This window comes from Fundulus heteroclitus, chromosome 21 (genome assembly GCF_011125445.2).
Source record: "Fundulus heteroclitus isolate FHET01 chromosome 21, MU-UCD_Fhet_4.1, whole genome shotgun sequence".
NCBI classification, from domain to species: Eukaryota; Metazoa; Chordata; class Actinopteri; order Cyprinodontiformes; family Fundulidae; genus Fundulus; species Fundulus heteroclitus.
This window is the reverse complement of record NC_046381.1, coordinates 40,957,799-40,984,346: the sequence shown is the minus strand read 5'-3', so window position 1 is coordinate 40,984,346 and position 26,548 is coordinate 40,957,799. Positions and strand designations below refer to the sequence as shown.

General features: G+C 40.5%; 2 protein-coding genes and 1 long non-coding RNA gene across 3 annotated transcripts in view; all 3 read left to right on the top strand.

The window, feature by feature from the left end:
• The window catches only part of LOC105920568 (NACHT, LRR and PYD domains-containing protein 12), an 11,168-nt gene extending 567 nt beyond the window's left edge, over nucleotides 1-10,601 (top strand). The window contains exons 2-6 of the mRNA XM_036125139.1: nucleotides 1,120-1,296; nucleotides 3,517-3,693; nucleotides 8,163-8,336; nucleotides 9,772-9,942; nucleotides 10,577-10,601. Of these exons, the coding sequence (XP_035981032.1) occupies nucleotides 1,120-1,296; nucleotides 3,517-3,693; nucleotides 8,163-8,336; nucleotides 9,772-9,942; nucleotides 10,577-10,589 (712 nt within the window). The 3' untranslated portion in view covers nucleotides 10,590-10,601. The remainder of the gene's footprint in view (nucleotides 1-1,119; nucleotides 1,297-3,516; nucleotides 3,694-8,162; nucleotides 8,337-9,771; nucleotides 9,943-10,576) is intronic.
• A 5,924-nt stretch (nucleotides 10,602-16,525) lies between these two features.
• LOC118556778 lies at nucleotides 16,526-23,005 on the top strand. Its single transcript, XR_004927362.1, has 2 exons — nucleotides 16,526-16,632; nucleotides 22,907-23,005. It is a non-coding gene; the product is annotated as an uncharacterized LOC118556778 (long non-coding RNA).
• Nucleotides 23,006-25,077: 2,072 nt separating this feature from the next.
• Nucleotides 25,078-26,548, top strand: part of LOC110368151 (NLR family CARD domain-containing protein 3-like) — a 36,779-nt gene continuing 35,308 nt past the window's right edge. Inside the window, exons 1-2 of the mRNA XM_036124962.1 lie at nucleotides 25,078-25,300; nucleotides 25,692-25,738. Coding sequence (XP_035980855.1) covers nucleotides 25,233-25,300; nucleotides 25,692-25,738 — 115 coding nt within the window. The 5' untranslated portion in view covers nucleotides 25,078-25,232. The remainder of the gene's footprint in view (nucleotides 25,301-25,691; nucleotides 25,739-26,548) is intronic.

Here is a 26,548-nt window from a genome sequence, read left to right as displayed (position 1 = left end):
TAAACATTGAAGAGATTGATAGAACCCGGAGCCCACTTATTTAATTTGTGAGTATTAAAGGGCTACATCATATTTAGTTACATTTATTTATTGAAGGGGGAACGGTGCCCTGGTAAATACACCAAGACGCATGTGTCCTGGGAAGGCTGCAACTTTGGTGCTTTACATCCCACAGACTTCTGGCCTGGGTCCCTGAGCAAGACCTCTCTGGTGCCACCCAGTGGCAGCCCACAACTCCCTAAGGGGGTTAAATGCAGAGGACACATATCATTGGTTTGTACAAAGATGTAATCAAAAGTCAATATGATTTTTATTTAGCTCAAACCTCTGAGCTGCCCTCGGGTCTTCAGGAATACTGATCCACAGCTGAGGGGGAGAAAGTCTCCTCATCGTAGGTTTTAGTTCTCAGAATGACCCACCAGACACACAGAGACCCTCTGAAAACAAATTACCAAGTATGATGGAGAACATCTGAGCCCAGCAGCAGAACATCAACCCAATGTTCAGTGATCTGTGACACAATTGAGCAAAACTTTAAATAGACGCCATGTTTCCTTAGAGAAAACCCTTCATGCAGGCTGCTGGTTTAAGTTGAAAATAAATCCAGAACAATCTAAGCTAAAACTCTGTTAAATGATCCATGTTTAGTACGTTATGGGTCTAAGAATCACTGTTCTACAGGAACCCTGACCCAGACTAGAAGACAGCAGCATTTTAAACAGACGCCAGAGCAATCAGACTTAAATATCCAGCAGCAGCAGCAAGTGATCATGGATGGATTTATGTTCAAGTAGAGTTTATTGTTGGCTGGTAATCTCCATCTCCTAATGAACCCCGCCCCAAACCAACCCCAGAACATCTTCATCACCAGCCACCACTGCTGAGAAATACACCTTGTTCTGGACCTTAACGCAACATAACATGTTCTGGTTCTGCTGGGTTTAACTCTTTAGATCAGTTCTTCTGGATTAAATATCAGACATCAGTTCATCATGTTTCTGGGACTTTTACATTCAAGGAAATTAATTTTCTACATTTTATAATTTATTTGCTCATATTTCAATTTTAACCTGCATCATGTTGACTTCACCCCACATCTTTTAATTATTCTTTATTCAGACTGAGGAGCTGCAGGTTGTCAGAGATCAGCTGTACGCATTTGGTCTTTGCTTTGAAGTCCAACCCCTCCCATCTGACAGAACTGGACTTGAGCGGAAACCAAGACCTGAAAGATGCTGGAGTGAAGGAGCTCTGTGGTTTTCTCCAGAATCCCCTCTTCAAACTACAGATATTGAGGTCAGACTCCATGTTTTAGTTCAGATATTTGTGATGTGAAAATTGCTTTTCTAGAATACTAAGAGAAACATTTCATGGTGGAGGCAACTTAAACCATTCAACTTCTCAACCAAAATATTGTGATAACATAGAAGTGGAGGGCATTACAAAACAAATGTTTAACATGTTAGAAAAAAACATAATTCTAAAAGCTCAGTTGATGGTGAGGGATTTTGTGGGAATTGTTAGTGTTTCTTATGTTTTATTCTATTCAACTTATTTTTTTCTATTTAGTAACCCAACAGGTTCATGATTTGTTAGAATTTATAAATATGTCCAAGTTTAAAAATGTGTGAGAAAACCAATTTTCTTTGTTTATTCTATTGTTTTTTTTTCCATACAGGTGCATCAAAAAAATTTAAATTTAATGATGTGCCTATTTTAAAATTCAGCATATTGTAAAATAAATTAGCCGTTTATATTATGGAAAGAATCTCTTGATATAAAATAAACTTGGATTTATGAGAAAATGTCCTCTCATCAATTAATCTTTAGTTGATAACTTGCATGCCGAATGAAAACAGGACGATTCATGCCCTGATTTTTAACTTAAAACAGCAACAATATAAACCCTATATAGAAAATATTAAAGTTGCCAAAATATTTAAGAATTAAATAAACAAGAGAAAATAAACACCCAATTTTTATGTGTATCATATTTATATTTATATATGGGGCGTGATGGCCTAATGGTTAGAGTTGGGTGTTTGACTTTTGGGAAGGCTGCAAGTTTGCTGGTTTAAATCCCACAGACTGTTGCCCCTGGTCCCTGAACAAGACCCTTAGACCCACAATGCTACCCTGGTGCTGCCAAATGGAAGCTCAATGCTCTCCAAGGGACAGGTTAAATTCAGAGTACATATTATAGCAAGTTAACAGCCTTCACCCCTGTCTGTAAATGCATAGGCAGCCTGTGACGTCATCCGCAGCCAGTGATTAGATTGCAGACAAAGCACCCCCAGGCACTCATCCTCATTTCAGGAGATTTTAATTATGTGACTCTGTCCTCCACCCTGCCCACATTTAAACTGTATGTTACATGCAAAACAAGACATAATAATACTCTGGATTTATTATACGCTGCAAAGAGGAATACTGTCATAAATAGTTGTTTGATTGTGTTATTTGGACTCCACTCCATCAAGCCACCACTCATCCTCCAGTCAGCTCAGCCACTTACCAGCCCCTGCTTTTCACCTTATCTGTTCCAGCTGTTGCAGTAAATTAGTGCCAACTCTGCTTACCTGTCCCCCTGCCTATTTAGACCTACCTCATTCCCCTGCTCACTGCCAGATTATCTCATCTTATATTATGTGTGTAACACTAGTTTAGGTATTAAAGACTAGAAGGCATATGATATTTTAGAAGTCTAAATTCATCTGCAGGAGCTGTTGTCAGTGATTAATGAAAACCAACACAAAAGAATAAAGGAATGACTCTTATTTCATTGGTTTGTAAAAAGATGTAATAAAAAATCAAGATGATTGAGCTGTCATCAAGTCTTTAGAAAGTCTGATCTACAGCTGAAGGCCGAAGGTGGATAAAGTCTCCTCATCGTATGTTTTACTTCTCAGAATGACCCAACAGACACACAGAGACCCACTAAGAACAACTGACCCAGTATGATGGAGAACATCTGAGCCCAGCAGCAGAACATCAGACCAAAGTTCAGTGATCAGGGACTGAATGAGCAGAACTTTAAACAGATGCCATGTTTCCTTAGAGAAAACCTTCCATGCAGGCTGCTGGTTTAGGTTGAAGATAAATCCAGAACAATCTGAGCTGAAACTCTGTTAAATGATCCATGTTTAGAACATTATGGGTCTGAGAACCACTGTTCTACCAGAACCCTGACAAGATTAGAACACAGCAGCATTTTCAACGGATGGCAGATGGATTAAACTTAAATGTCCACAAGTGGCAGGTTATCATTGAAGGATTTGTGTTTAAGTAGAGATTACTGTTGTGTGGTAATCTCCATGTCATGATAACATGTTCTGGTTCTGCTGGGTTTAACTCTTTAAATCAGTTCTAGTGGATCAAATATGAGACATCAGTTCATCATGTTTCTGGGACTTTTAAATTCAGGGAAATTAATTTTCTACATTTTATTAATTATTTGTTCATATTTTAGTTTTAACCTGCATCCAATCAAGCTCACATTTTGTATTCTTTATTCAGATTGAGGAGTTGCAGTTTGTCAGAGATCAGCTGTTCTTCTGTGAGATTGGCCCTGAAGTCCAACCCCTCCCATCTGACAGAACTGGACATGAGCGAGAATGAAGACCTGAAAGATGCTGGAGTGAAGGAGCTCTGTGGTTTTCTCCAGACTCCCCTCTGCAAACTACAGATATTGAGGTCAGACTCCATGTTTTAGTTCAGATATTTGTGATGTGAAAGTTGTGTTGACACTAAACTGCAGACATCTGGCTGATATTCTACTGATCCACACTGAGGATCTTGATGGTAAAGTCTGCTTTTTTCTTCACTGCTTTGCTCCAGTTAAAGTTTCTTTCTGTTTCCAACTTCCTGCCGGGATTTATTGCCTAGAACCAGCAACTCCTAAAACCCATGTTGCTCAACTGAGAGCCTCCACGATTGTCAAAGACCTCTGGATAAATAAAATAATATAGATAAAAAATATAGACCTCTGAATCAGGTGTTGGGACGTTTTCACAGAAACTTTGTGAAAATCTGCTAACCTTAGATTTAATCCTTATAAAGTTGCTTTGACTGATGTTTGAGAATATTCAAGGCATGAGCAGACAAATCAAAGGGCCCAGTGTGGAGTAGAATTATAACAATGACAGATCAAAGCTGTCTACTACTAAAGTTAAAGTTGGTTGCTATATTGGTTGCAAATGATTGTTTGTCATGTCTGTCTCTGTGTTGCCCTGTGACAGACTGGGACCTGTCCAGGGTGTACCCCACCTCTCGCCCATTGAACGCTGGAGATAGGCACCAGCACCCCTGGTCACCCAATGAGGGATTAAGCGGGTCAGAAAATGGATGGATGGATTAATATTTTTAACTTTGCTGGCCAGTTAAACTCTTAATTACAAAATATGAGAAGATAATTAGTCTTGTAAATAATTCAACCAACTGGAAGAGCATACATTGGATATTCAGCTGCTTTAGCTTCACATATTTCTGCCCCCACCTGCCTCCTTATCTGGATCAGCTGCACATTAAAGGGATCCCCCATTACCTGAGCTGATAAGTAATGTTTTAGACTGAGAGCAGTTTGACCTGATAAAGCTGAGAGGTGAATGTTGTTATAAACTATTGTGGCACTGCTGAGATCACATTTGGTGTGTCATGGTTTTAACAGCTGTGACCCACATGCCGAACACACTCAGAAGACTGGTGAAGATTAAAAGTTTTATTGAAATAGGTTTGAGAACTTGTTTTCTGGAACCAGGAACACCGGGTGGATCCTCAACTGCTCACAGACAGGACAGTTAAGTTAATGAAGATGCTGAAGAATTTGGAGAATTGTTTGGTTAAGTTTGCATACCTAAGGGGAAATTGAAACCACCAGGGAGGAATGAGTGAGGTCTGGGAGTCCAGTTGGTTTATGTGACGTGGAGCTGATCAGAAGAGCATGACGGAGGGTGAGCTAGGTTTGATCACAGGAGAGTCCAGGGGAGTTGGAGCCCATACGCTGCCTGCTAGGAGCATCAGTCCAGAGACAACTTGAATTATTTTAAATGACTGGAGCCAGGAACAGAACTGGAGCAGAATCCAGAACTCAGGAGCAACCTGGGAAGTAGACGCACACACAAGGTCAGGAAGGAGTCTGAACTAGAGTCTGAAAAGACCTCAATAGTGGCTCAGGAGAAGAAGTGCTAGCAGCAGACTGCTGATATACTCCTCTCCTGATGAACAGTGTTGCCAGATTTTGTGAGACAAACAAGCAACCAGCTATAAAAACACGGCCAAAGCAGGTGGCAAGGGGAGGATTCAGACGTAGTATGCATAGACACGTCACTCCATGATGTAAACACTTTGTGTAAATAAATGTGTTCTCATGCCCAAATACTTTTTTCATACATGGGTTAATTATTGTTAAAATTTTTATTGTTCTTTTTTCACTGTCTGTCTAACAAATCTGATCCTAAATTGAATCATCCAATCCTGACCTTTCTGTACTCCAGCATCAATAATTTCTTCAGATTGCTGTTTATATACACATGCACACAGTTCTAAAAAAAGGCCTGGAAAAGGGTTTATAACTTTCTAGGTGAATCACATCTTACACTTTGTTTGCAACTGAGGCAGGAGCTTAATATCCTTTAAAGAGAACTGTTTGGCACAGCTTGTTGGATGTGCTGACCCTGTAACTCCAGGGTACTTCATGTGGCAATATGATTCAGCCTTAGTTTGTCAAATACAGAGACAACAAATTGATAAACATTAAAGTATGTTTTATGGGCTACATTTCTGCAATATTATCAGTGTGTAATGTCTCATTTTCAGAATATTAGCCTAAAAATAGTGATCTACAACACATACTCTACTTCCAGCAATTATTGCTGGTTATTGCAACCATAAGCTGCATAAAATACAGGCAAATTTGCTCCCTCTGCCTTTACTGCAGTCAGCTCCTATGAGAGCCAAGAATAGAAAAGACCCAGCCAATATGGCGGTGATACAGGATGTGCTCCAGCACATAATGAGGCATCCGGTATATTTCTTCTTTAGGTAGCAGAAGACAGCACCACCTGTGAATAGGTGGTATGCTGAGCCATGATTAAAGGTTCCAGGGCCCGGTCCATAGTACTACATCCCTATTTAACCTGCTGGTTCATTATAGAGCTACATGGAGCGGCTGTTACACATGATGGACTTCTGCTGAAAGCCATGAAGCAGGTGCTGAACCACCAGATCAATGGCATCCCAAATGAAGCTTTGGACTTCATTGACCCATGACCCGGCCCCATGAATCAAGCCCCAACAAAGTTCTTCTGAAGGACTGTGTTGCTGTTTCTGACAAATGCTCCAGAGCTTCAGCTTCAAGCAGACCATCACTACTGAAAGCCAGCGCTAAGCTGACCACCTCACTATAGCTGCTGGTGTTGCTAGGATGTGGTCCTGACGGGCCCATGTGGGCTGAGGGAGAGGTACCAAGAGACAACACATCCAGAGGTTTACATCCTGAAGGTGAGGAAACCAGGGATAGAAGAACAAAGATGGAGACGGCAGTACAAGTAACCCCTCCAGAACCGTTGGACTTCTCCTGTCCTGCAGAACGGGCGAGGTGGGTCAGAAGATTGGAGAGGTCTCAGACATCAAAAGCTCTAGATGAGAAATGTGAGGAAGATAAAGTTAGTTCACTCCTGTTTGCTGTGGGAGAAGCTGCAGACGACATTTTAGCTGTTTGACCTTTGACTAGAGCAGAGAAAAGATAACTGGAGCTGGAAAAGCTGTGTTTGAGCAGCACTATGTGGGGAAATACTCCATCATCTTTAAAAGAGCCCAGTTCAGTTCCAGATGTCATGACTGCATTTATTACAGCTGGACACAAACTGGCAGGAAACTGTGGTTCTGGAGAACTGGAAGAAGAACTCATACGGGCCAGAACTGTAGCTGGGATAAAAGGACATAAAGCTGTCTGAACCGGTACCAATGGACTCTGAGTTAACGCTCACAAAGGCCAAAGAAAAAGTCCAGCAGAGGGAAACTGTGAAGAACCAAAAACAGTTCTGCTCAGCAACACAGCAGAGGGGAGCAGCTCCAACATGGACGCCAGAAGGACCAAGATGAGAAAAATAAAGAGCCAGACCCGGAAGCAGTCAGAACGGGACCAAAGCCAGAGGAGCTGGGAGGAAAAGAGTGTGGTGGATGTGGCTGAAAGCAGAAAGCTTCATGGAAAGACTGCCCAGCTAGATATGTTCAGTGCTGGAGCTGTTAGATGGAGCTTCTTGCCGGATTTTGTTGGTTCGGCCCAGCAGCCAAACTACAGGAGGTCCCAGAACCCCACGATGATCCAGACAGGCAGGATGATGGAGTTCTAGGAGAAAGAGGGTTGAGGAGGTCAGAACCATGGCGAGAAAAGGTCCAGATGAACCACCATGACAGATATGGGAGTGGTGTAGGGGTTTCTGGGCAGTTGAAGTAAAAATGTTCCTAACTGGAGTCCGGTGGGTCCTGTCTGCTCGTTGTACAGCCATGTTCTCCTGATATTGTTCAGCTCTACTTTCTAGGAGCCCTTTTCAGTGAGCCAGGATCTAAACAATGGGAGGACTTGTTGAAATGACTGCAGACTCTCTGTAAATATTCTCACCATGAATCCAGCATCATCTAATATAGCCGACAATAAAGGAGTCATAGACACAAGCAGGAAAGTCCAGGAAAAAATTACCAGGATTTTTCCTGAAGAGTCTGAATGTGGTCCAGATGTTCTGCAGAGTAAAAACTGGAAAAGGTCCATTTGTTATGGGCTCCACCTTCTGGACTGAAGCAACATTGAGCTCTGAACTGTTGGCCTCCAGTTAAATCTCAGCTTGGATGGTTGGATGACGAAATCTGAGCTTCTTCCATTCAATTAACAGCTCTGAAGTCACAGTTTGGTTATTGAAGTCCAGTTTGGTTCCAGCTCAGAACCACTGAAGACCCAACAGAAATATTCTAACAACACGTCATGATAACATATTCTGGTTCTGCTGGGTTTTAACACTTTAAATCAGTTCTACTGGATCAAATATCAGACATCAGTTCATCATGTTTCTGGGACTTTTACATTCAGAGAAATTAATTTTTGACATTTTATGATTTATCTGTTCATATTTCAGTTTTAACCTGAACATCTTTTATTCTTTATTCAGATTGATGAGCTGCAGTTTGTCAGAGATCAGCTGTTCTTCTCTGGGATTGGCTCTGAAGTCCAACCCCTCCCATCTGACAGAACTGGACCTGAGCTACAACAACCTGGAAGATGCTGGAGTGAAGGAGCTCTGTGGTTTTCTCCAGACTCCCCTCTGCAAACTACAGAGATTGAGGTCAGACTCCATGTTTTAGTTCTGATATCTGTGATGTGAAAGTTATGTTGACCCTAAACTGCAGACATCTGGCTGATATTCTACTGATCCAAACTGAGGATCTTCATGGTAAAGTCTGCTTTCTTCTTCACTGCTTTGGTCTAGTTAGATGTTTTTTCATTTTCCAACATCCTGCCAGGATTTATTTAATAATCAACAGAAAATATGAAACTATGAGCTCAATTTCAGTTTAGAATTACAGCTTTTATCCAGAACTGAGAGAGAGGAAGATAGAAATGAAAAACAGATTTTCTGAAGGTTTTCTAATGTTTCTAAACTTTCTTCAGATTAGTTTTTCTAAATTGATGATGATTTTTTAAAAAGCTGACTTTATATTTATGTGAATTGGATAAATTAAGTTGAAAATCAAAGTTCAGATCTTTTATCCTAAAAAATATTTCCTGACTTTGTTCATGGACTTGGAGCCAGTTTTTAATGTTGTCTCTCTGTGTAACTGAGTCTGAGCCCTGATCTCAGGTCAGAACCGGACAGCATTTGGACCCCCAGTGTGTATAAATCTCCCTCATGTGAAGCGGGTCAGAGGGAATTTAACCCAGTTTAGAAAAGTGAATTTCAGCTCCTGGAATCTGTCTGACAGGAACAAATATATAATCCCTGATTGATGCTTCAGCACGTTTAGAAGCTTTTTACTAACTAAAACACGGAAGCACAACTGTGCTTTTACCTCTGATTTCTAAATTTAATAAACATCTCTGTGAGATATTATTTGCTTTTTCTCTGTGGCTGCCACATCACTATAATGAAAAAATGATCAGCTGACACATTTTATACACATTGATATTCATGAGGTGCTTTGCATTGACCATTTCTGGTTGAATCTGGGCGTGTAGAGGGCAGAACCTGAGCCAGAACCTTGTACAGGTACAGCTGGGACCCACTCTATTTACTAGATTGCTGATTTGCCCGAAAAACTGAAGTCACTGTCTGCCATCTTACTACTTCCTAATCTCTCCAAACCCCATAGCTTTGGTTGCAACAACAAGCAGTTTTCTGGATGTTTGAAAACGTTTCACAGGTAATTTTACATTCGGTGGATGTACTAACACGTTTTTCCTTGTTACTGGAGGTAAATAGGGAGTACCAATATGACAACTGGTGGCTTCACAGCGATGTGAACTACCAACGGCCCATCAGCAATCTAGTGAATAAATAGAGATCAGTGCTGTGACTCCAATACTGTAAAAATTGCTAAACAAATTTTAACTATTGAAAGTTCTAATATTGTTGATTGTTGAAGAGCTAAAGTCAGCAGGTCTCTATTGAGCAGCAGCTTGTTTTCATTAATATTAACGAGAGTTCTTTAACTGGTTCTTTTGGACTGTTAGAACCTGCATCCTGGTGGCTTCAGCTCACATCTTGTTTTTTCTTTTCTCAGACTAAAGAGCTGCAGGTTGTCGAAGATCAGCTGTGATTCTCTGTGTTCAGCTCTGAAGTCCAACCTGTCCCAGCTGACAGAACTGGACCTGAAGTACAACAGCCTGAAGGAGTCAGATGTTCAGCAACTGGAGGATCTTGTAAAGAATCCAGACTACAAACTGAAATCTGTGTAAGTAGATGGTTGGAGTGAGTCCAGCTGCTGTCAGCAGAACCGTTCTGAACCCAGTTGGTACCAAAGCAAAGATCCAGTGTTTCCAGTAAAGCTGCAGCTTCTCAGTGGGAGGAGAATAGTGACAGGCTTCCTTGTTGTGTTCCTGTGTTTGTGTCCATGTGAAGATGACTGTTGTTGTTGTGTTCATGTCTCCAGGAAATGCAGCTGGATTCCAGCTGACAGCCTTCCACCATGTCTAGAGACAGTGGTCCTCATTCATCAAGCTGTGGAGCATCAGATCTGATCTCAGACTCTTTGTTCTCTCATTTCAACAGGAAACAGCTGATCAGTTTCATCTTAGTCACAGCTCTGAGATCAGTCTGACTGCAGCCTGCAAATCACTGATTTCACAGCCCATCATTACATTTAGTCACCATGTGGTCTTTCTACAGAGCAGAAGCTCTGCTGAAGTCCACTCAGCACATCTGGACATGTGTCCTTCTCTCAGTAGTTTTATCCAGATGTGTTCAGGGACAGCCTCCATGTTTCTTAGTCAGCTGATGTTTCACAAACAGATGAGATGTCCATGTTCAGCTTGCAGAGGCTGGAAACACTCACTGATCTCCTCTGTTGCTCCTTCTTCTCACTGCAGGAGGTGGAGGTGATGACGTTAGTAGAGGAGAGAAGCTGAGCTGTCCTGATGATCCAGAGGTTGAAGCTGCAGCAGTTTGAGTTTAAAGAGACTGACTGGATCCTGATGATGAACTCTGACTTTAGAGATGTTGATCCTGTTTATCTGATCATGTCTGTCATTTAGTGTCTGATATTGTTTGTCTCTGTGGACCAATGAGGATGAAATGAAAACTAAGCTGCATTTAGTGGCTCCATGTAGTTTTGATCTGAAACTGATGAAACTGGAAAGTTGATCTTTTTTCTCTCTGGTTCATTTTCAGCCTGTAACCAAGAAATCTGAAATAAAGCTCAACTCTAAAGTTTTCAGGCTGCATGTTTGCTTTGTTGTGATGCAGTTTCTGGAGTTTTTTAATGATATTTTAGCTGTTTTCTGAAAATGTTTAGGCCGCTATGGTCATTTTATCTGTTGCTGCAAACACCTCAGTGAGTAAATGATGGTTTCTTCAATCAGAGGATGAAGCTTTCCTTCATGATTTTAAATCAAATCTTTTTTATTTCCTTCTTTCTGAAGGTAAAATCTAAAACTGAGTTAAGATAAAGTTTGATCTGCTCTAGCTTCTCCTTTGGTGAGCATGGAAACACTTTCTGCAGCAGCTCAGAGAATTTCAGATCTTGTTTGGAGGATTTTCTCTGTTCTTCCTGCAGAACGGTTCTGGTTCTGTTGGATCTGTGGCTCATCATGCAGCTCTGCTCTGCTGAGGTCAGAACATAGATTTTAATCCTGTTTAGGGACTGTGGGGGTAAAACCTTCACCTGCAGCTCCCCATTAAGTCCACTGTGGATTTTGAAGAAGGAAAAGAGATTTTCTCTTTTCATCATAAATTCAAACATGAATCATTTCCTTTTTTTCTCCTTTCCTGTCCGGACATTTCAGACGGACCAGAACCAGAAGCTGCTCTACAGAACCTGGATCCTTAGATCGTCTCCCTGTTACAAATATAACTTTATAACATGAGAAAGACAACATCTGGCATCCAAGCAGACAGGCAGAAAGAGAGAAAATTATTTTTTGATGTGTTGCTGATGAAATTTCTCAGTCATCCAGGTCATGGTCATTCCAAAAAAGTTAAAAAATAAAACAACTGAAGTTTTTCAGAAGTTATGAAGATGTTTTGCTTTCCTATGCAGAAAGCTTTCTCAATTCAAAAACTCTGGAGTAGTGTGGAGTTCCAAGCTTTACACTACTGCCCAACAAAGACTTTGTAATGGCTTAGTTAACATGCAAATTGCACCCAAACTGGTCCACGCCTCTGCAATGGGGAGTCGTTAGGATAGTTATTGGCCTGGCTTACAAGAGCTATGTTGATTACCCGTATGGAGGTGAGGATCTCCTATAGGTGAGGAGTCAACCCTATAGCTGTATTGTAAGTTTTCTTCCTCTGTTTAAGGTTGTTTTTCTCTCTTAACATAGATGGCTTCCTTCACGCCCCTTTCAAACCAACTGTCTTCTTTGTCCAAAATGTGAACATTTTGGTCCTTAAAAGAGTTTCCTTTGTCTTTAAGGTGTAGATGGACAGCAGAATGTTTGATGTGTTGAATTTTTAAGTTAAAGCTGGGGTTAAAATGAGAAGTTATTAGAATGATTCATGCATCAAACACGGATTACTAAATTTAGTCAACACTGAGTTTAAACCAGAAGTTTAACAAGCTATTTGGATCCTTTGGTACAGTTTATGGCTTTAAAACATTCATTAGAATCTAACATCAGCAGGTCCTGCCTCACTTGATCCCCATTAAAATCCCTGAGTGGAAATGAAAAGCTGGATTGCCAGTGTGATTCAGTCAGAGCAGCTTTAGAGAACATTCATCTGATGAATGTTCATTTGTTCTGAAACATTTATTCTCTTTGCTTGTTTTCTCTTTTTTCAGCCTTCATTGTGTTTCTATCAGGATAGGAGACCAGCAGGTGGTGCTGCTGAGCAGCTACAGGTTTCTATGGAGCCACATTAGCAGAATCTTAAATGGATCCAAACTGTTAGGCCAGATCCAGGCAGATACCATTTAATGTACAGAGAAGACGGCTCACCCGCTACTACCATCTAATGTAGAACAGATTACTGGATCAATGTCTGCTTCTGTGCTTTTTTGTCTGTCTTGTTGTGTCTCTGCTCTGTCTTCTGTAACCACCTGTCGGTCAAGGCAGATGACCATTCATACTGAGCCTGGTTCTGCTGGAGGTTTTCCTTCCCAGGTGGTTTTTGGGTGGTTTCTCTTTCCACTGTCGCTTCATGCTTGCTCAGTATGAGGAATTGCTGCAAAGCCATGGACAATGCAGACGACTCTCCCTGTGGCTCTTCACTTCTCCAGGAGTGAATGCTGCTTGTCGGGACTTTGATGCAATCAACTGGTTCCCTTATATAGGAATGTTTTGACCAATCTGTATAATATGATTGATTTTGACTTTGTAAAGTGCCTCGAGATGACATGTTTCATGAATTGGCACTATATAAATAAAATTGAATTGAATTGAATTGAATTGCAACAGGACTTTAGTTTCCTTGAGTTAGTCCACATATCTGAATATTAATAATATTCACCATATAATTTGCACTACATCTGAAAATTTCAGTTTTCATTTTGTTGAAACACCTTTCATTTAAAGAAAATCCTATGAGAAAATATATGAATAATTAGAATTCTATAAAAATAAAATACACTTATTTACAAGTACATTTAAAAAAATAATATTGGGAAAAACTTATCCATCGCTCATTTCAGAAAGTGAAACTCAGATATGATAGACAAAGTAAAATATCTTAAACCTTTGTTTCTTGTAATTTTTTTAATTCTGGTTAACAGAGAATGAAAACCCAAAATCCAGTTTCTTCAACGACATCTTCAATGCCAGACAGGGGGGTATTGTTTCAACTGTCGTCCTGGTAACTGAATCTATAAAAGATGTTCAAGTGTAATCTTAGAAATTATCCCAGATTCTATTAGTCAAACGTGAACAAGCCCTCACTGCTGAACCACCTTCTTTCTTTACATCAGTAATTGATCATATGATCAACTTTCACTGTATTAGTCACTACAAGAAATACACAACTAATATGGAACAGAGGAAAGTACCAGTTTAATCTCCTTGGATGTTTTCTTGTGGAGTCTGATACTTACGAAGCTGCCAGAATGTGGATCTCCTCCAGGTTTTGATTATGCAGCTGTAGGTCAGATCAGGATCATCGCCTGAAACCATCATGGAGGTTAAGCTGCTTCTCAGTCTGCTGAACTGTGGTTCTGCTCTGCAGAGCAGAACTGGATGGAGGGGTGGTGGACCAGGTGAAACTGGGTTCAGGATAGATCCTGCCTGAGCTGCAGGTGATCCTGTTTTCTTCTCAAGAGATGATGACTTCAGAGACTGGAGCTGGTAAAGGATAAAATTAAAGTACAGCACATAAACAACAAAGTAACACCAAGGTCACTCTTTTAATGATCTGTAGCTCGTATCCGTACACAGTGCGCTCCATATCCAACACAGTGATTCCTTCATCGGTGAGGGTGTAGAACTGAAATGTCCCCTATCTTGACTCTGAACATCTTTAAGCAGCAGGGAGGCATTTTCTCTGGAGATATGATCATTAAAAAGGAACGTCCTGCCACTGAAGTTCTGGTTCTGGAGACCTAGCTGATCCGGGTTGTTACAAAAATGTGTACCTGAGGCATTGCTGATGCTCATCTTAACCTCCAAATCTACTGCAAACAAAGATCTAAGTTCTAAAGAAATGGATCCATAATTCAAAAAAATTTACATATTTGTAATGAAAGTACAAAGATGTTAAAGTCAGACGTGTACTATTAATTGTATTTTAATTTTGGCAGTGAAGCGTGAATGTTCTCCAAGTCATATGGCCTTTCAAACATCTTTGTTCTCTCATTTTCTGTTCAGCTCAGGCTCATTTTTCAGAGTTCTACTTTTTGATTTTCCCTTGACCCCCCTGGTTGGGTAAACAAATCTTCCAGCAAATTCTACATCATAAAAAAGAAAAACCTACCGAAAATCCTCGCTCTTATGTCATCTTGAAGACATTCTTCTTCCAAATGTTGGCTGCAGATGACGTGTTTTTTTCTCTGGCCAGAAGTTCGATGGCAAATCCTCCCTCTTCAAGTAGGTAATCCAATGGCGAACTCGTGGTGGATCATGAATCGTAAAGTTGAAAAGACTAATGTTTTTTTTCACTTTTACCCGATGTATTGGAACATCCGACTGCCGTGCACGTGGACATTGTTGCTTTAACAATAGCTCTCGCAAATTTCAATGGTGAAGTCCTCTCAAAATCCAAAATAATTGTTGTTGATCGCAGCTGTGTAGAATAGTTCCTATTGGATTAACTTGTAATGTGCAGTGCCTCTCCGTAAAGAAATGTCACAGGATGTTATATTGGGTGTCCATTATGGCCCAAATATGGGCCATAATGGCCTACCTGGAGGGTAGGAGTGCCTCCTTGAGATTTAAAGAGACGGCACGAAAAGGAGTTTCTCTCAGACGAACCTCAGAACAGGTTAAAAAGAGAGAATGTGTGGATATATTACATAAGGAATTCAGACCAAAGCATTGCAGTTCCACTTTATATAGACCAAACTGAATGATTTAAACGTGAAAAGGAAGAACTGAAAATTATGACATGTCCCCGTTTAAAGTTGCTATACAGGCTGCCATTCAGGTTTAAGTTTACTCTTGAAACTTTAGTCTTAACCTTCAGAGCGAGATGGACCAGCTGTCAATATGTTTCTATTAGATTCAAATACATCCCTCTTCCTGTCTGTGGTAATTTGATTAAAACATTTTACTGCCCCTCCCCCTCTCCCCGACACCCCCTCCAGGAGACCGATTTCTCCAAGCTGTGGTACCCAGGCTGTAGGATCTACTGCTGATCTCCCTACAGAGTTTAGACTCAATGGATAGTTTGAAAAAGCAGTTAAAGATGTTTTAATTACAAAAAGCTTTTAGTTAGACTTGAGATTTTATGATCAGCATTTATTATTGCATCGTGTTTTTTTATTGGTTATTGATGTGTGTTTTGTTGGGTTTAACCTTGAAGCATTTTCTGACATCAGTCAGTGAAAATGAGTTATAGAAATAAACGTGTACTCAGCACTCCACTTTGACTTTGTATGTAAAACAGTGAACCAGCTTGTGTGTTTTTACTGTAAGCTTTGTTTGCATATTGATACTACTTTTATAGAAATGTGTTATTCTTATTTTGTAGAATCTATTCCTATGTTTTCTTTTATCTGCTGGTTCAGGTCACTTAGTGTCAAACAGAGGATTAAACTTTGGAGTGTTATAAAGATGCTTACAACTTCATGGCTTCCTTTCAGGACCTCAGTGAACTGTACGAGGTCTGGTCACTGATAAAAGTCAGATCCATTTCAATCCATCTAAGTCATCCAGCAAGTACAGACCTTGTTTTGCTCTCATCAGTCAGCAGATCTACTTTACTGCCACACAGAACTAACTGGTTCAGAAAGTCACTCACACCATCAGTTTTACATAGTTTAAACTTTAGTATTTAACTGTATGAATGTTGAAAGTGTGTGTGGTTTTTCCTGTCTTTTTACTGCTGGTTGTAAAACATAATTGTCCCCTACGATAATAAATGTACATTGGACCTTGAACCTTAAACCTGAAGGTGGATATTTACCACAGAAGAAAAGGAGAGAAAGAAGAAGTGACAGCAGTCACATCCAGACTTTAAAAAAAAACAGTTTACATCTGAACTTATTGTTATAAAGCTCAGTTCACTGTTGATACAAAAAGAAGAAGAAATGGTGGGCGGAGCCTCAGGTGAGTCAGTAATAGTCGGGTATCAGATCAGGTGAAACAGGTTCAGAGTCCGTTTGGGAACTGACTGGTTCTGGTTTCTTTCTCAGAATGACTGAAGTCCATAAGGTGGAGGATTGTGATCTAAAGAAGAACAGAGCAGAACCTTCTGGATCCAGCTGTCAATCTATGAAGAGTGACGACTCCAAACGTTGACCTCCAGACTTCAGTACAGAACCTGGACCCTCAGACTCAGAGTAAGAACCCAGTTTCTAACTGATGGATGTGACTCTGCAGAGACCAACCAGGACTTAAACTTTGATTTGTGGTTAGAAACTGATGCAGGGACTAAAAACAGGATTTTTAATCATTTTAGTTCTTTATTCGGTTCTGACTTAAACTGTGCTTTAAGAGAACAGAACAAACTGTGGAGGAACAACTAAATAATATTCTTTATAACTTTATAAGCTCTAGCAGGTTCCAGGTTCCTCAGAGGTCTGGTGTCTGTGGGAGTAGGACCAAAAACCAACAGTTATGTTGGGACATTTCTAGAAGAACAAGCACTTCCTGTTTCCACCATCACATTCAGCCAATCACAGTGCTCCTTCCCCAAACATCAGCCAGCTGTGGTCAGACTGGAGACTAAAGTCTGATAAAACTTTATTTGGCCCATAAGAAGTCCTACAATCTCCTCAAATGGTCAGATATTAAATCCCAGAAAATGTCATTATGTCCATACAGACTGTGAGGCTTAATTCACTAAATACATTTCAACTTTCATCCACATTAACTGTCCACCATAAATTGTTCGTAAGAAAGAAAACTGCACTGATTTACCTACCAATAAACTTAGAAACAAACTAATTTTAAATCATTAGAGCAGCACAATATATCCGAAAATGAATGGTTATCACAATATCTCTGAACAAAATATGGTTCTGTTGAAGAACTCCTTGGACTGCCATAAATGTTGCATTTAGGCTCTCTGTGCCTGGAGTTGATTTAGTGGCTCTGTTAGGAAAATGTAAATATCGTCATTTTATTTACATTAAGTTACGGTCATTTGGCCTGTTACAAGAGTTGGGTTAAAGGGATGTTCTGTTGTTTCAACTTCAAACAGGGAGAACAAATGGTTCTTCCAGATAAGGAATTTATGGCGTATCCAGCTTTGTGGTTGCAACTGATTGAGGATCACAGTGATAACATTCTGTGGTCCTCTTTGTGTGACACCAACATGTTGTAAAATTCCTGACTCCTCCTTGGATTAATCTCTGATCCTTCTTTGAGGTCCGATAATAAAGGCAGAAGACAGAGATGTCTCGGCAGAGTTGAGCTCAACAACATTCAGGGAGTGTGATTTTCCATCTGGTTCCACTCTCCTCTTCTGCAAAAAAGTAACTTGTGTTCTGTGTTAGTTTCTTTCTAGTACAACAAGGGGTTATTATCATAACCCTATCAGGCTCTAGTTGTCTAATGCAGAATAAAAAGTTTTAGAAGGTAAAGTGGTGGTAAGATGGTCGAGTCATTAAGAAATTGGCGTTCTGCTACTTTTTTCCAGCAGCTGGAAAGACTCGTTATTTGATGTCTGTTTGCTATGAACCCAGTTCAGAAAGACATTAAAACTGTTTAGTTATTAGTTTATTTATTGTAGGGCATGTTGTCATGGCAACATTCACCAATATTATGGTATAACTCGTGTTTTCCTGTCTTCATGGATCCCTAAAATGTGTCCAGTTAATATTTTATGCGGGTTCTGGGTGGCTCAGTTAGTGGAGTAGATGTTCCATGTGGAGAGGTTCTGGTTCTTGATGCGATTGTTTTGGGTCTGGTTCCTGTTCTTGGCTTATTTGCTGCAGATTGCTCCAAAATATGTGCTATTAGTGCGAAAACCTTTATTTTGTATCTATAGTTAAAAATGTATTGATTTAGACATTTTGGTAGCCATTAATAAACTGTTAAAAAACTTTTGTTTTTGACACTAATATTAGACTGTAGAGAGAGGTTATCCAAACATTAAAACTATTAAAGTTTTATATAAAAAAATATAAAATAAAAAATAAATAAAAAAATACTCAAATCATCGAGAGACGTCTCCTGCAGATGTATCCCTTGTCCTACACACCTGTCTAAAGGCTAAACTGCATCACTAACATGCAGTCAAGCTTTGCAGGACTGTTATTGAGCTCATATTGGCGTCAGGTGTGTTGTAGCAGAAACATCTGAAAGTTGACAAACACTGGCCCTCGAGGACTGGAGTTTCAGACCGCCGTGAAAAGTCTTAGTGGATTATTTTTTTGGAAATGTAGGTAAGAAACACACACGTCCCTTGCTGAAAACCTGCGCAAAACAGTCTTACCTGCTCTGTCGCTCTTCATAGGCCGTGGGCCAGAATCTGTAGGGTGAGTTTTCGTATGAACTGTCAGGGGGCAACTTTCTTCTACCGGAATAAGTTGCTACACATAGCAGTGATGTCAAAACACCAATGTTCCCACGTTTTCACTTGCACATTAATAAGTTATTGCCGATAAAAAATCTAAACTGTGGCGCTCCGGTCTAAGAGGTCACGTGATTCGATTTTTGCTGCTCAGCCAATCAGATCACTGTATTGTCAACTGTGTGAGTGCACCAGTTCATCATGGCTGCGCCAGTAAGATGTTTGTATGCATCTTACTGGGCGAATCAAAGATAAGTCTGCAGATGATCTGATCTGCTTAAAACAGATGCCGAAGTGAATCAATCTGTCTATGCCAAACCAGCTTTGCTTTGCGTCCTCGGTTGCTGCGGGAAACAAACTCCAGACAGAGCCGAAAAGCCGGCACAGGACCCACTTTCCCAAGCTAAGGGCAAAATCTGGACTGAAACGTCCGCTGCATGCTAGGGGACCCGACTTCAACCGGGTCAAAGACTGCAGGCACGATGTCAGACCGGCCTACCCTGGCCCCAGAGCCGCATACTAGCCCGCTGCTGAAATACCCAACGCTTTCCTGGCCCACTGTTCTTCCTTGGATGGCCAAAGTGAACCAAACTCAGATGAGGCCCCAACAACTTTGGCAGAGAAACAAACAGGGAAAAGGAAATGTTATTTAGAAGGTTTACGTAATGCATTTTCACTGTGTTTTAAAACACATGGAGCAAACCGATGTCATGCTGCAGCCTTGCTTGCTGCACCATGGACATTTCAGGGCACTATTCGCCCTCCATACATCCCAGTCTCCTCTCCACCTCAGTAATCATGTACACCTGTCAGCCTCTAATCAAGCCAGAACTCATCTCACCAGTCACCCTCTCTATTTAAGCTGCCTGCATTCAGTCCTTCCTCGTCGGTTCGTTCTGTTGGTTTCTGTTTTCTCTTGTTTGATTTTGCTCATTGCTGCTCACTTCATCTGGTTCTCATTCAGCCTGAGTTCTCCACCTGTCTGCTGTGATTCTGGTCCTGCTCTCACTCCAGTCGTGCAAGTATTCATCCAGTCGTGCTGCTGATCAAGCCTGGTTTCCAAGTCTCCATTCTGTCGTGCTGCTTGTCAAGTCTCCATCCAAGTCTCCGTTCTGTCATGCTGCTGGTCAAGTCTCCATCCAAGTCTCCGTTCTGTCGTGCTGCTGGTCAAGTCTCCATCCAAGTCTCCGTTCTGTCGTGCTGCTGGTCAAGTCTCCATTCAAGTCTTCATTCTGTCGTGCCACTGATCCAGCCTGGTTCTGTCTCCTGCTTTTACTACTCATCATACAATAAAACTCACAAACTAAGCTCTGTGTGTGGTTCAGTTCAGGTTCAGTACACAAATCATGACAGATGTAGGTCCTGCTAGCATTCTTCAAGCCATGCCAAACGCTGATGTAATTGGAGTGTGTTTTTATGGTTATAACAAACTTTATCCCCACAAGGGTTTTATATATTGATGGGATATTGATGTTTGTGTTACCTGGTCCACTCATTACGCCGAAAATAAAACTGAAGCATTTTAAACATAGCGCTGAATGTCTGCTAGCCTAAAAGCTATTAGCTTCGGGGAACTTCCGCTTCCCAGATGTGACTACGGCCATTTCAAGCACAATGTTTGTTTTTGTTTCATACCACAATCGTTCGGTAGTGCTATGAGCGTTATTGCCGCATTAATATGGAATATTAATGTCAATTTAAAGGTGTTTTGTGTTACATTAGAAGTAACCGACTTTAGCAACCGATCACCACAGTGACCTCTAGCCTCCCGGAGGTATAATAACATTAGTAAAATTAAGCGTTGCTAAAGTTTACAGATTCTTACTGAGAAAATCACTCTTTAAAATGTTATTTTATCAAATAATGTTTTGTTTGACTCGGGATTTGCATTGTAAATGGGTTGAAACAAATACAAAATATTGTTCTTAATTAGTTAAGATAATTTAAACTCATTCCATGTTCTTTAAGATGAACTTTGCTGCTTTAACTTAGATCTGCAGTAAATTCAATGCAATTCAATTTTATTTACGTAGCGCCAATGCATGAAGCATGTCATCTCAAGGCACTTTACAGAGTCAAAATCAACCAGATTATACAGATTGGGTCAGATTATACAGATTGGTCAAAAAATTGCTATATAAGGGAACCTAGGTGATTGCATCAAAGTCTTGACAAGCAGCATTCACTCCTGAAGAACCGTAGAGCCACAGGCAGAGTCGTCTGCACTGTCTATGGCTTTGCACTGTCGATCACTCCATTCCGTTAGAACGCCTGGAGAACTGGGTCGGCCTCTCTGGTACAGCTCTCCACTGGTTTAAATCCTACTTAAAGGACAGGGAATTTTTTGTATCAGTAGGTAACTTTACATCAGAGATGACGAAAATTACATGTGGGGTTCCCCAAGGGTCCATTCTGGGTCCCCTCCTGTTCAATATCTACATGCTCCCTCTTGCTCAGATCATAAAAAACAACAACATCAGCTACTATAACTATGCAGACAACACACAGCTCTACATCACCATGTCACCAGGTGACTATGAACCAGTTCAGGCACTGATAAATGCCTAGATGAAATCAATGCCTGGATGTGCCAAAACTTTCTTTAATTGAATAAAAACAAAACAGAAGTAATAATATTTGGACCAATAGAGGAGAGACCAAAAGCTAGCACACAGCTTCAGCTGCTTCAGCTAAAAATCACTGATCAGGCCCGAAATCTGGGAGTAGTGATGGACTCAGACCTAAATCAGGATTAAAAACACATTTGTTTAGGATTGCCTTCGACTGTTCTAATTAAACTGTTCTACTAAAACATTGTTAGTTAAATTTGCCTCTTCTTACCTTGCCTTGCAGCAATCCCTCATACTGAACAAGCATGAAGCAACAGTGGAAAGAAAAACTCCCCATTAATGGGAAGGTAAAACCTCCAGAAGAACCAGGCTCAGTATGAACGGTCATCTGCCTTGACCGATTGGGGGTTAGAGAAGACAGAGCAGAGACACAACTAGAGAGACAAACAAGCACAGAAGCACACATTAATCCAGTAATCTGTTCTACAATAGATGGTAATTGCGGGTGATCTGTTATTCCAGGATGATGTCACAGCTAAAAGAACGCCAGACCAGATGTACCTTCTATAGTAAATGGCTTGTACTTGTATAGCGCTTTAACTAGTCTAGACAACCTCTAAAGCGCTGCACACTACAGTTCAGTCATTCACCCATTCAAACGCACATTCACACCCTGACGGTGGTGAGCTATGTTAGTAGCTACAGCTGCCCTGGGGCAGACTGACAGAAGTGAGGCTGCTATGCACCAGCGCCACCGGGCCCTCTGACCACCAGCAGCAGGCAATGCAGGTGAAGTGTCTTGTCCAAGGACACTATTTTTTTCTTCCATGGTTCTGGTTTTTCTTCTATAAAGAAAAAATAGAACAAAAAGTTAAAAGCAGAAATGACGACGAGCCAGGATTCACTGAATTATTATTTCTTTTAATAAATTCTTGAACCTGAAGAGAAGTTGTCACTTGTTTGCTGTTAAAAGACTACCAGTGCTCGAATCATCCCTTTCAACTATTGTCCTGATATCAGCTCTGGAGCAGAAATTCACCGGACAATACATAACAGGCAGAGTTATTTATTAAACCTTAAATAACTTTAAACAGTGTATAATTGCACTACGGCTCTCTAACAGGAACTTGCTCCAACATGTGAGCGGGCCGCTGTGTTCAGAACCAACACATCAGTATTTCAGAGGAAATGTTCCCTCCTGCATTCACTACATCTGACCTCACTCTGGATGTTTCCACAGACCTGGAATATGATTCCAGTTTAGACCTGAAAAGGTTTCACACTCAGTTTTAGCTTAATTTTCTGAATAAACCCAGAACTTCTCCAGATGGTTCTGAGGAGATCACCCAGCAGACATCAGGAGGTGAATGAAGTAGTGAAGGAGAGGACAATCCAGACCCAGATGGTACCTGCTGAACTCAGGTTCCTCTGGTCCTCTACACACATGATGGGAGTCAGCTTTCTGCTTTACAGACACTGACTGGACCTGAACCACTGGGAACTGACTGGTTCTGGTTTCTCTCTCAGGCTGACTGAAGTCCAGAAGATGGAGGATTGTGATCTAAAGGAGGACAGAGCAGAACCTCCAGGATCCAGCTGTCCATCTATGAGGAGTGACTGGTCCAAAGATGTACCTCTAGCATTCAGTGAAGAACCTGGACCCTCAGAGTAAGAACCCAGTTTCTAACTGATCCATGTGACTCCACAGAGATATAATATCTAGAGTATTAACTGGTTGATCTTCAGCATCTCACTGGTTAGGACCATGTTCAGCTTGTGGTTCTGCTGATGCATCAGGAGGTTACCAAGTCCAGATGCATCAGAAGAGCCACAAACGTCCCCAAATTCCTCCCACCCAGCTCATCACTGTTCAGACTGGTGCCTTCAGACCAGCGTTACCGGTGCATGAAAGCCAGAATCTCCTGGATGAAACAGTTTTTTTCATGGACCATCAGAGCTGTCAGCTGAGACCAGTAATAATTCCTTCCAACACTGTTTTTAGGGACAAATATAGTGAGAACTCCTACTGGGAACTTTTTCTGATCAGAGCAGCATTTGCTGCTGCTGCTAAACTCCATCATGCTGCTTCTATCATCATTCCTTGTTGCTGCTTCTGTAGCAGCTCCCCAGTACTTGAATTATTCAGCCGGTCTCAACAGGTGATTTTAGGGTTTATTTTCTTTGATGAAGATCCATCACAGTCACCAAAGGTACACAGTCTCTCAGTCACCAAAGTCACCGTGAAAACTAAATCATATACAAATATTAGAATACAAAACAAACTTACAAACAACAAATACAAACAAACAAAAACGTACCTCGCTGCTTTCACTAGGGAATACTATATTGCTTTCTTGGTTACACATTTTGACAGTTCAAGCCATTCATTGGAACAATGATTGTACCAGCTTTTATAGAGCCCACCCTCATTATCTACGGCAGCCTGTGAGGTACACACAAAACTCTCAAAACATTACAAATTGCAAATAACGTTAAAGAAAACATAAACCACCACAATGCTAATCAAAACAGACAAACATCCATAAACAATATGCAACATTCTTAATTCATAAAATTCACTTTGAATAATTTACTTGATAGTTTACAAAATATTAATTATGCATTTTATTTTAAATAGCTCACCATCCATTACAGCTTCTATCATCAGAACTGTCTCTAGATCTCGTCCAGATTTGTTATTTCAGTTTTTGCTTCCATCTTCTTATATTTAACTATTTTTTGTATATTAATGCGTAGCAAGAGATGCATTGGTTAGTTCATTATGTCATAATGACAACAAAGCTATTCTATTCTGTTACATAGTTCCACATCATCATCAAACTGGATAACCAACAGGTTCAGTGTCAGTTTCTCTGCTTCAAGCTTGATAAATCCCAGAAGTTGTTTAGATCGTGAACTTAATGAGCCAGGGTAGAGACTCAGTGGGTCATGAATAGGCACGACGGTTCTTTCCAGCAGATGGAACCCAGCTTTAGAAGCAGCTCTTACTGCAGTGTGCTCCTTGGTGTCTTTGTGCACATAGTCCTACCTATCCTTTCCTCCTAAACGCAACCCAAACGTCACCCTGCCTCTGATTTTGATTCTGTTCTCATCAAGTTGGACCTTTTAATCCTTCTTCTTCTGATAAACTCTCCCTCTGGAAATGAAGGAACTGATTTCTGTCTTCTGAACATCAGCTTCACTTTAACATCCTGCTCTGATGAACACAATCTGCTCTGATACCAAACTGCATTTTAACTCTCCTAGTTCCCTAAATGTCTCCTGTCTGTCCAGAACTTTGTTCTTGTTCTAAGGTTCTGTTTCATGGTCCGTTCATGTGTTCTGTTCTTTAACGACGGCCACATCAGCTCCTCAGACCAGATCAACAGCTTTAGTTCTGGTATCAGGGACCAGATCCTCTGCTCTCCACCTTCTCAGACTAGATGCGATCAATCGGACCGTGTCCAGAACTTTCTGGGCTTTGTAGTACTAGTAGTGTATACTATAGAAGTACTTTGTAGAATAATTCATCTAAATCTGATCTCATCAGCTCCATTGAACTGTGACATGAGCCTGTTGTCCTGCAGGTGTTGGTTGGACCCATGTGATTCATACCAGTAGAACCCGGTTATTAAGATAATGTTCAGTTTGGTCCAACAGAACCGTCTGAATGTTTCACTCTGGATCTTTAAACCTTCTGCTTCTCTGCAGCAGTTTGTGTTCAGAGCTTCTTCTCTAGTTTTTTTCACATAGTTTCTCACTGATTGATGTGATCTGAATAACAACATGTTGGTGTTTCAGAGGTCAGAACCACAGACAGAGAGCAGAACCTCCAGGATCCAACTGTCCGTCCATGAGGAGTGACTGGTCCAAAGGAGAACCTCCATCCTTCAGTGCTGAACCTGGACCCTCAGACTCAGAGTAAGAAACCAGTTTCTAATTGATAGATATAACTCTGCAGAGAAAAAAAATATAATATTGACTCAGTCTCCAGTTTATAAACTAAAAGTAAATTAGTTTTTATTTTAACTTATCTTAAAGCTACATAATTATAAGCTGTTAGTCAACAAACCAGTAGTATTTACTGAAGGTACATTAGGCCCAGTTATACACACATGTACAATAGTCTTGGTAACGTTGGCTTAAGGTATGAAAATGTATAAATGTTTGTTTATATGCATATTAATTAATTTGTTTAAATATTGAGTTTACAGTATTACAAACTGCTAAGTAAAGCAGGAATTTAGAAGATTATTTATATTAAGATCTAAAGGAAGGAGAAGGGGTGTGATTACATGTTTTACTTCTTCAGAACAGGAGCTGGACTGCTGGCAGCCAATCAGAGCAGCTGTGCTCCAGGTGAGACTGAACATCTCCAATCAGAACGTCCTTCTATCGTCTCAGTTGAACTAATTCCATGTCTTTACTTGGGATTTGGGAATTAAAGTGTTTAAAAATATTTCTGTGATCAACTATTTCCCCTGAATCTCTGGATTTCCAGCTGCTGTAAATGTAACGTCTGTGTTCAACCCAACAACCTATTGGTTTGCTTTGAAGTGGTTCTGTTTTCAGCCCTTTGTGCTAAATGCATTAAAACTGAACATCTCCTTAAAGTCACTGCTCATTTTGATGCATGGAACAAAAAGGTGGAGAAAACAACCTGCTGCACTGCTGCTTTTACAGAAAGAGGGAAGGAAAGTCTGAAAGACAGAAACCTTTATTTACTCTGACAATAGATCCCAGATTACAGAAGATATATTTGCAGAAACATGTAATATTTCTATCTGTTGTTTACTTCTAAAGGGCCAAATCAGTATCATGGCAGGCAAGGCAAGGCAAATTTATTTGTATAGCACAATTTAGTACAGAGACAATGCAAAGTGCTTTAGATGATGAAAATAAAGGAAGATAAAACAGAATAAAAGCAAGTAGGAATAAAATGTAGAAACAAAATAGACCATTAAAAACAGTTGGACTAAAAAACTTGAACTAATGATGTTTCAGTAGAACAGTCAAAGGCAATCCTAAACAAATGTGTTTTTAATCTTGATTTAAAGGAACTCAGGCTTTCCGCACATTTACAGTTTTCTGGAAGTTTGTTCTAGATAAGTGGAGTATAGGAACTAAATGGTGCTTCTCCATGTCTGGTTCTGGTTCTGCAGAGTAGGC